The sequence below is a fragment of the Centrocercus urophasianus genome, unplaced genomic scaffold, assembly GCF_019232065.1.
Source record: "Centrocercus urophasianus isolate 14NV4802_14NV808 unplaced genomic scaffold, USGS_Curo_1.0 seq_15, whole genome shotgun sequence".
In the NCBI taxonomy this organism is placed as follows: domain Eukaryota; kingdom Metazoa; phylum Chordata; class Aves; order Galliformes; family Phasianidae; genus Centrocercus; species Centrocercus urophasianus.
The window spans coordinates 33,244,718-33,254,816 of NW_024884697.1; the positions used below are offsets into that span (position 1 = coordinate 33,244,718).

General features: G+C 39.7%; 1 protein-coding gene across 1 annotated transcript; it reads right to left on the reverse strand.

Moving 5' to 3' along the window:
• Positions 1-2,874: 2,874 nt before the first annotated feature.
• IFNG (interferon gamma) lies at positions 2,875-6,275 on the reverse strand. Its single transcript, XM_042815978.1, has 4 exons — positions 6,070-6,275; positions 4,177-4,245; positions 3,650-3,829; positions 2,875-3,041 (listed from the first exon to the last, which is right to left on the reverse strand). Exons 1-4 carry the CDS (start codon positions 6,190-6,192, stop codon positions 2,919-2,921), a joined length of 495 nt encoding a protein of 164 aa, XP_042671912.1. The 5' UTR covers positions 6,193-6,275; the 3' UTR covers positions 2,875-2,918.
• Between the last annotated feature and the right edge of the window lie 3,824 nt (positions 6,276-10,099).

Here is a 10,099-nt window from a genome sequence, read left to right on the forward strand (position 1 = left end):
GCAGCCAGCTCTGTAAAAAAATTGTTTTGTCTGAGTACTTGTAAGAATGTCAAATAGAAAACTAGCAACTGTTAGAAAAGAATCATCAGAAAACAGAAATCATTATGGCACAGCATGACTGCAGCCTGCTGTATGGCCCTGGTTCCTTATCTCAAAGAGAATACAGGAAAATATCTCAAAAACAATCAATAGAATCAATAGAAAGGAACAAAGTGATGGCATGGCTGCTGTTTGGGAGATAACTGCATGCTGAGGACTGCTCAGCCTGCAACAGAGACAATTCAGTGGTGGAGTGAAATGTGAATGTCTAAATGCAGGAGTCACTTGGAGGGATTAGAGAGGCTCTCCTTGTCCCTCACAGCCCCAAGATGGGGTGAGAAGAGTGAATATCAGGTTCAAAGTGAGGAGTGTGAAGAGCCATGTGGAGGAGAAGAAAGCAAGGACAGAATTAATGTACTGCAGAAGTGGTGCATCAAATACACAGGCTTTCTGAAACAATCTGAATCAATCCATTTTTAAAAACCATTTATTTTCCTTTTCTAATTATAACTACCACAGAGTAGATGATACCATCTCTCTCCTGTGCACACACATCTGTTAGGTCTCCCAGGCTGCATCACTGGATAAAATTGTACTGACTGTAGAAGTATCCAGCATTTCCACTGTTTTTCTCTTTGAAAAGATTTAGGGCAACCATCAAAATCCATTTTGCACTTGACTATAGTTTAGCTGGAAACGCTTTCCTTAGTTGGATATTATGAGGAACAGTGCAGGAGATCCAGGACTCCCTTGGATATGAAAGAAGATCTGACAGGCTTTCATGTGTGTTTCCCCTCATTTGTATGGTACACAACTGATGCTCTTGTGAAGTGGTATTTTTATGGTGTTCTCATCTAGCACATTTATCATAATAATGGAACAAAACTGGGAACACCTGGTTCAGCACATTATATTAAGCACCCTGCAGAACTGGTCTTACAGACTCACACTGGGTGGGGAAGGTTCGGAGGAGATCCAACATGATGTGCCTGAGCAACTACCTGCCCCCAAAATAGCCAGCTGTTTGAGCCAGATTTGATGGGGTAGCAGCAGGAATACATCTGATGGCATAGAGCAGGGAATGGTGTTTTGCATGGGTGTGGACAACTGAGGGAGGATGGATGGGCAAATGTTGTCTCTGTTGGATGTATAGAAGCTACCTTTAGTTGTTTCTGGTGGAACCCTTTGGAAAGGAGTGGAAAGAGATAGAGATTTCAGTTTGTAGTCTAATGAAACAGGGAATTTCCCTTTGAGCTGCTAACCAGTTCTAGCTGTAAACTCCAAAAATCCATTTACGCAGGAGGGGCAGGGAGAGTCATTGTCTCACTGTCAGTGCCTAATGAAACTTCGGCTTGTTCCTTTGTACAGAAGCTGCTGCAGCTGGCTTTGCTTCCCTGGAGAACAGTTGTCTGCTCCCTTTTCAGTAACACCTTATGTAACAGTACATACACAGAAAGATGCATACACAGAAAGACGCATTGCCTATGTTAAATGTGTACTGAGGTTTCTCATGTGTAGTCCATAAACTGGAGAAATCTATCACGCATTCTATCACTTGCATGTCACAAACACATGCACGGCTGTGATGACTACAAACAAGAACAGCTGTTTCCTTCAAAATCAATTCAAGTCTTCAGGATTACTGAATCACTTTGTTATGACTATAGAATGGGGTCATGAATGAAGGTGTCTTACACCAGGGGAGACAACTGGACCTGAGGAAGTAGAAAAGGCTTCAGCAATTGTAGTGAAACCCATTGGGTTTATTGCAACTGAATTTTGGGCACAGTGATGTGTTACTGCTTCAGCTTATAGATTCAGCCAAAGTTTGGAGTGGATTGAAAGTCTCATGTTGGCAGGAATCCCAAAGAAAACCTGCCCTGTTCCCAGTCAGCTCAATCAGTCTGCCCTTAGATCATTTATTTGGTAGCACCCTTGAGTCCTGAAAATTGGGAAGTCTCATGAACTCCCCTCTCCAAGCCCAAGCCTAAGCCTCTGGGACTATTCAAATCCATTCCCAGACCTTGAGCAGAGACAAGGAACTGAAATATGCCTTCATCTACCTGTGTAGGGCTGTCTTTTGTGACGACATCAAGCAAAATTGAAATTCTACTTTTCACAGAGATTCTGGTGAATAAAAGCTCAAGAAAATTTAATTATTTACTTATTTTCTTTATTTAATATCCAAATTTTAAGAAACTTTCATCGTGAAATCCAAAGTTTTAAATAATACTCAAGTACAAAAATACAGACCTTAAGATAAAATCTTCCAAACTGCTACTTCCAAATAAATAAATTGATGTCAGACACACTTAGATGATTCAATACAAAAATGTACAGAGACATTCATAATGAGTTGAAGTTAAGTCAGTACAATAGAGTTTGTCACAATTCCTGGAGCTGCCAAGTAGCCTGGCCTCTCAGTTTCTTCAGTGCATAACAATAATTATCAGCAATAAATCACCCAGATCCCAGTTCAGAAAAGTGCTTCAGCATTTTCTCACCTTAATGCAAGTGTATTTCCTTGATTTGGATTTACATATGCTTAGAGCTGAGCAGATATGAATGGGTTTTCCTGAGTGCAGTATCAACGTCAATTCAGTATTTCCACAGAGAAACTTGGTAAACATCACCTCAGTCAGTATTTTCAGGTCAACAAACATATAACAGGTAGACAGGATTTTAAGACAAAATTGTTTCTTACATAGCAGTAGGAGGTATAAATACTTTCATTGTTTGTTTTCTTTTAAATATAAATAATTATTTAGAATACTTAAATATTAATAAATAAATGCAAAAACTCAGTAAAAAAATCAAAAAATAAAATTTGTGCATTGTAAAATTTAAAATAGTTGAGCACAAAAGCTCATAAGATGCCATTAGCAATTGCATCTCCTCTGAGACTGGCTCCTTTTCCTTTTGGAACTCGGAGGATCCACCAGCTTCTGTAAGACGCTGAACAGCTCATTTGCAGCCTTGCGCTGGATTCTCAAGTCATTCATCTGTTTTGAGCAAGAAACAGGCAGAACAAATGTCACACCAAGAGCTGTATTTATTTGTGGATTGCATCCTTCAGGCTAAACTGCTAATGACATAGAACAGAAACTGGAAACTTTCAGTTATTCTACCGCCTGGTTCCTGAAACTAAGAACCGCTTTTTCACAGATTTCTGTTTTCTGCCTTCTCTATTACTTTGCAGTGTAACAGACCAAGCACATGCTGTGCAATGGAGGCACTCTGTTATCATTGGTGGTTTGTGTTGTGCCTGCGGTACCCACCAGCAGCCAGCTCCTTCAGAGCACAGGGATCAGCAGAGGCCGGTGACTCACACCACAAGCACTCATCCAACAATCTGGGTGACCCAGAGCTCACAGAGATGTGCTGCAGCCAGACACAACCTCCCAACCCAGTGGGTTCTGGCAAGGCTCTGGCAAGGCTCAGGGTGAGCAGCCCCAGTGCAATTCCCACATGCAGTGGAAACATCACACTTTCCAGCCCAAGTGGAGCCGGCCAGGGGTTACCAGGTACGTTACCAAACCAACATTGCCTTGCGTCAGGACTCTAAAAACACAAGGTCACAAGTGCCTTGGAGGCAGACAAAGAGTCTTACCTGAAGCTTTGCCAGGTCCATGAGATCTTTCACCTTCTTCACGCCATCAGGAAGGTTGTTTTTCAGAGTATAGAGCTCCTCAGATATGTGTTTGATGTGTGGCTTTGACTTGTCAGTGTTTTCAAGCATTTCCAAGTACATTGAAACGATTTGGCTCAGTATGATCCTTTTTTCATTTCTCTGTTGAAGAATGCAGTCAAAAAGAAAGATCTGTGAGTGACCATCAAAAGGCAAATGAAGGAAACTAAAATCCAAGGTCCTCTCTGCTTCTAGTGACAGCATGACGAAGAAGATGCTGTAAGCCCTCTCTGGAGCTTGGCTGTACCTCAGGATCAGTTCATGGTGCAGCATAAAGCATACTGAATTTTTTTAAGGGATGCGTTTTAAGGGAAGCTGCTTTCTCATTTCCGAGTTACTGAAGCAGCCTCTGCTTGTGTTCTCTCCGCCCAGGCTGGTTACACTAGACTTGGAGCTGCTTTTTTTACCAAAAGTGCCCTTCAGAGCACATGAGATGTTTTCTGACTCACCTCTGTCCAGTTCCTCAGTTTCTCTACAATAATAGGTCCACCGTCAGCTACGTCTGAATGACTTGAGTTCTGCAACAGAGAACATAAGCATCTGTTATATAAACACTACTTATTGCAAGGCAAATAGTGTTCTCCATTCAAATGAACAGTAAAAAACACAGACACATGATTTTTGCACCACTAATGTGTAATTACTGCAATGCTTTTGGCTTCTGAGCTGCTTTGCAAAGAGATTATCTAAGCACTAAATCACAGTAGATGACTATATAGTAACAAGAACCCCATTAGTCTTCTTCTAAATGTAATTTTCTGCTACAGCTTATGAACAGAGCCATTCACCACCATATTTTACCGAATGTTCTCTGTCAGTTTTGTTATTGACAGCTGAGAATTAAACTTACTAAGCCCAGCAGCTGGCTAGGCATTGTCAGATTTGGTCGCACCTGCAGGCTCAAATTCACTCTGTCTCAGTACAATCTCACGTGGAACAAAGAGGAATTAGCTATGAAACTGTACTATAAACTACCATTTGCAAAACTGGAGAGTATCCCAGTAGCCCACAGTCAGATACGGGGATATGTAAGAGTTGTGGGCTACCAAGAGGCTTGCAGGGTCAGAGTTTAACCATCAGGTGTTAGCCACACACTGTGACAGGCTCTAGGAAACAACAGTACAGTTCTCCCACCAAGGAAGGGCAAACTTAATCATTTCCTTTTCTATGTTTTGTCTTTCTTTTTATATACAACAGCTGCTATTTCCTTTTTCGTCTGCTCGGTAATTTAAATACCGTGAGTGTAATGGGAAAGCTTGCAGGCTGACGGTAACCCCGCAGGCTGATAGGCTGCTGGTGCTGAGCACTTTGCTGAAGCTGACTCTGCAGCTCTGAAGGGTGGCAAGCATCTGCTGCCGACTGCAGTTTTTAATTTCTCTGCCAGAAGCTCATCTGCACTTAAGATCTCTCAGACCAAGTTCTGTATCTTCTAGTATCAATGTCTCTTATCTGTACTAATGATAAATTTAGGATATAAGGCCAATTTTACAGCTGGTCTCCTGGCAGTTTGGAATAATAAAGGACTAAACCACATCTCTGAGGTGATTCATTGACTACTAAATCTCAATTTTCACATGCACAAAATTCTGAAAAATCAGAGCTGGAAATAGGAGCAGACTCTTGCTGCGACTTTCATGTGATTAAAGAAAAACAGAAACAAAACCAAAGGTATATTAAGATGAAAGATTAAGATGAAGTGCCGCTACTGTAGATCTCTTATCTCTATGACTAATCCCAGCTGAAGTCACCAGTGGACTTCTTCAATGCCTCCTACTTGAAGACAGGTGAATTACTATTACAGTCATTAAGTTATCAGAATTCTGTCTGAGAAAAGGTACTATTGCTTAACACTTCCACATCAGACTATAGTCACAGACATGTAATTAGGATGCCTGGAGGTTATTTAAGTGGCAGTAAATTGCATCTGAATAGAATTGAGTCAAGATTCATTCATAATAAACTGTATTAAGATTTCTTGAAATAAAATATTTCATGAATTCAAAAGCAAATAGGGCTGGGAGATTCTCTTGTGAAAGGTGGAGTGTCCCTGAAATAAATGCAAATAGCTGCATTAACAGTCACTGTATGAAAAACTGAAAGAAGAACTGAATCATACTAGTGAGAGAGCAAAAGCTGACAAAACCAAAGAAACTGACCGTATTATTGTAAAAAAAAAAAAAAAAAAAAAAAGTAACAGAAAAAATAATTCTATAATCACCCTATATTATATACTGATACACACTGAGGTCTAGGACAAGCAGTGCTCTGCAGCACTACTGCATTTGTATCTACAGCACAAGAAGCAGAAGGAGGAGAAAAATGCAGTAGAAGGCAATACTTACAAAGTCAGCTTTCAGTTTGTCTATATCGTCTTGAAGTTGAACAAGATTTAGACTACTTGCAGTATGTCCATAATAGATCATAATGACAGACAGAACAAACAAGTTGTAAGTCTGGCAAGTCATCTTCTTGGTGATGTCTGAGTTCAAGTGCTCAGATAACTTCTGAGAGATATAAGCTCAGTGAGCTTCAGCTTCTAATAGTTATATCTTCTATTAGAAGAAAGTAGACGAGTGAACTTCATCTGCCTGTCAGTGGTATTTATACCTGGTCTTGAAATTTTTTATTTCGTCATCACAGGCTGTGTATATTTAGCCAAGATAGTGTTAGATAAGATTTTGCTATGGGCTGGTTGAGGGAATCCCTCGAAAGTGTCTTTCTTAAAGCATGGTCCTGGAAAATTTTTCAGTGGTTCATCGGAGGGTAAAATTTACGTGGCAATTTCTGAAGTTTCTTTTACTCATGGTGGGGAAAAAGAGGGAAATTATGATACTGATTGAGGAGTATCCCTTGTGGCTCAGGCACACTCTTACAAGCTATCTGAAAAATCATATCATGTGGTTAAGGGGTCAGTATAACAGTCAACTCATTTCTGGTATTCTTTTAAAGTAACCACTGAGACTACTGTGGAATATATCAGAATCATTTTAAATTTTGAATCTCCTTAGTGCTGTCCTTTCATGAAACACTACTTTCATTCTTTCCATATTCTGAAGTTTATTCTAGCTCTTTCTCATTATTTACCCCTGAATTCAAACTGGACTTAAAGAAAAAGAGGTTCTAGCATGGATGCAATGATATATTAAATATCTCTATGATCCCAACTATCTGCAAAAGCAGGATATTTTCTACTCAAGGCACTCATCTGTGTCAAGTGCTGTAAGTGCACTTGGAGTATTGATGCTAGATGATGTCCTTATTGGCTTTAACTTGGAAAATTAAAACAGTTTAAGAAATGACTAAATTGCTGGAAGTGTTGCCATGGATGATTGTAGTTCCTCACCTGCGTATTAACTTGCATTTACATATGGGAAAAATGAAAATAGAAGAACGTTGTTCAAAAAAAGCCCAGTGGGAGCAGACAAACAGGATGATCTCCAAGTGTATATAGATCCCTGCAACATATCTGTTGAAGGTTGTTGGAGATGGGGTTCTTGTGTAGGCACTGAACTCTGCTTTGAGGAATATCATTACATAAAAGAAAGCGCACTGTGCAGAGCTTTATGATGAAGTCAGAGTAATTTCAGACTGTAATAAATGAATGCAGGATGAGTACTAGACTCATGAGAACAAGAAAAAGAATCTCATAGGAAAAAAAAGCAAAAGGGAGAGGATTAGGAAGGAGGAAGATGTGGGCTCAGTTCACACAGCCCTCAGCGGAGGATGTCTGTAGCCCACGAGAAACAGAATGGACTCAAAGTGGCTACGAACAAGAGTGATCTGAGCTCCCCAGCGCAGTCCTGGATGAGTCTTCAGATGTTCCTTACAACAAGTTTTCCCCTTCCTGTATAGCACCTCCAACCTCAAGAAATGGCCATTAATTTTATTAATAGTTTTTTATCTGTAGGTTGAAAGAAGATCTTCATGTACAGGGTAAGGCTAGGCTGCTATGACCACTGCAAACAGAGAACTGCCATTTTGCTGACAGAAGATGCAAATCCCATCAACAGTGACAGGCCCAAAATCTACACACAAAACTCCATGGGAACCTCATCATGCCAAGATGGCATGCATCCCACAACAGAGACAGTACTGCACTAATGTTGTGGCTGTAAGTGCACTTGAAGTATTGATGCTAGACAATATCCTTATTGGCTTTAACTTGGAAAATTAAAACAGTTTAAGAAATGACTTAACTGCCAGAAGTGTTGCCATGGAGGTGAGGTGATAATGCTAATCATGGCTATTCAGTGACTCCACAAAGCATAGCACAAAGATAAAGTCATCATGCTAGAAATACAAAGTGAACTCACGTGCAACACAATAGCAATACCAGACTATCAAGGCCAGGCTGGATCAGGCCCTGAGCAACCTGATCTAGCTGTGTATGACTTTGTTCACTGCAAGAGAGTTGGACCAGATGATCTTAAAAGATCTCTTCAAGCTCTAAGGGTTCTGTGATTCTATGATTTTTGATTGTATCGGTGATGTGAAAGTATCTGGATTGTTTTACAAACCAAACAAGGACAAAATGCATGTTGTGGCACTGCTAAACATGGGTATGAGTTTGTATGAATGGGAAAATTAAGAAAATTTTACAAGAGACACATGTCAAAGGATATCAGCTGGACACTGGAGAGATTCTTTGGCAAAATGTTGGAAAATAAATGTCAAAGGCATATGGAAAGTGATTCCTGTTACATATGGTGCTCTTTAAACTGTCAGAAACATACAGCTGCAAGAGGGACTGGGTCATCAAGTAAAATTCTTTTGCCACATGTCCTGATTTGAATAATGGCTTTCTGTTGAATTATGTATGTGTAAAGCAGTGCTGCTAGGAAGATAAATAGTTTGGAGCCGTTTACTCAAACAAATTACAACATAACTGAATGAAATTAATTGCTGTAATGAACCAACCAGGCAAAAGGTATAATTGCAGGAGATGAAAGCTGAAGTCAGTAACACTGCCTTCCTTTGCAGACAACTACTTACACCACATCAGGTTAGACTGCTGTGTTAAGCATACCAAACATGCATTTTGTCTGCAGGAGAGTCATTTCCCTTTGATCTCCCATTCCTGAACAGAATGTTAATTTAATTTTTTACGAATAATAGGAATAAGAAATACCAGAAAGGAGGGATTGTTCCAGTGCACATTTTGTAGATGCTGGTTGGAAGTTTTGGGGATTTATATAGCTAATGTCATCACTAGATCTCATGAATTTCAGAGAAGACTGCAATCAAACAAATATCTTATTTTCTAGGTAAGAAAATGGGAGCAAATAGCGATGGGATTTGGCATCTTGGAAATGCAAATCAAGGAACACAAACACTATCTTCCAGTTTCAGTCTGGTCCTTTGCCCACTAAGTATCACCATGAGTATTGTATCATAAACTGAGACAATAAATTGAAAAACAATATCAAAGAAGAAGAAATTCATTACATATAGTTTTGTCATGCTATCTTCTGAGTTCAGGTTTGACTTCCAGGTACCAGTCTTCTGACTATCAAAGTTATATTCCTATTTCAGTACTTCTATTCATCAGCACATTTGAATGATTGGAGAAACATTTGAATATTCTGTGGTAAATGCATAATCTGGTGACAGGACAGAAAATGTATTCTAATATAAAAATTTTTTTACATTTGAATAAGTTGTGCCATGTTAACATTTATGGCTTTTATCATAACTTTTTTTTCTATTAGCATATGCCATCACCTCTCCAAATCACCTTGAAACTAAGCAACAACCTGGATTAGGTGATCAGAATGTGAGGGCTCTCAAGTTCTTGCTTTGCTTCCGGCTGGTTTGTTTCCTGCTCCCACACAATGTATCCAAACAGGTCTCCATGTCTTATACATGCCTTGTTGGTCAAAAATGGCAATAAAGTTGGGAGGAAAGCTCAATCTAGGGCATTTGGTCTACATTGTCTCTCCTGAGCCATCAGTATCATTACATACATAATGGAATATCTGTAAATATCTCCCCTCTTCTAAGAGACAATGGCTTAAGACCATCCAGTTCTTCAATTGTCTTCGTTGGTACGTATGTACTGAGCACATGCTGGATAGGAATGAACGCTCGCTACTAATACCAAAATCTTTACCTGAGCATTAGCTGTTATCTAGGTAAAAGAGATGCCAGAACAGTACTGAAAAGTCTTGTGCCACGTAATTTGAATGGTCCTGGTATGTAGCTCAGCAGTCACAGCTGGACTGTCATCTCTTCCAAAAGCTATAGGAAATGAAACCAAAGCATTTTTTCATTTTGCTGCTTGGAAATCTTCTGATTCTTCATGCAAAGTAGAGGTTTCATACCCTTTTGTTCAGGCAATGCCTTACATCACTTACCCAATTATTTCCTTGCACA

Excerpts from the sequence above, each read along its gene's own strand:
- IFNG (XM_042815978.1), bottom strand. The coding sequence starts at position 6,192 with ATGACTTGCCAGACTTACAACTTGTTTGTTCTGTCTGTCATTATGATC. Across the intron at positions 4,246-6,069 it reads ACAAACTGAAAGCTGACTTT|AACTCAAGTCATTCAGACGT; the intron begins GTAAGTATTGCC and ends TCTCTGTTGCAG. Across the intron at positions 3,042-3,649 it reads TGGACCTGGCAAAGCTTCAG|ATGAATGACTTGAGAATCCA; the intron begins GTAAGACTCTTT and ends TGCTCAAAACAG.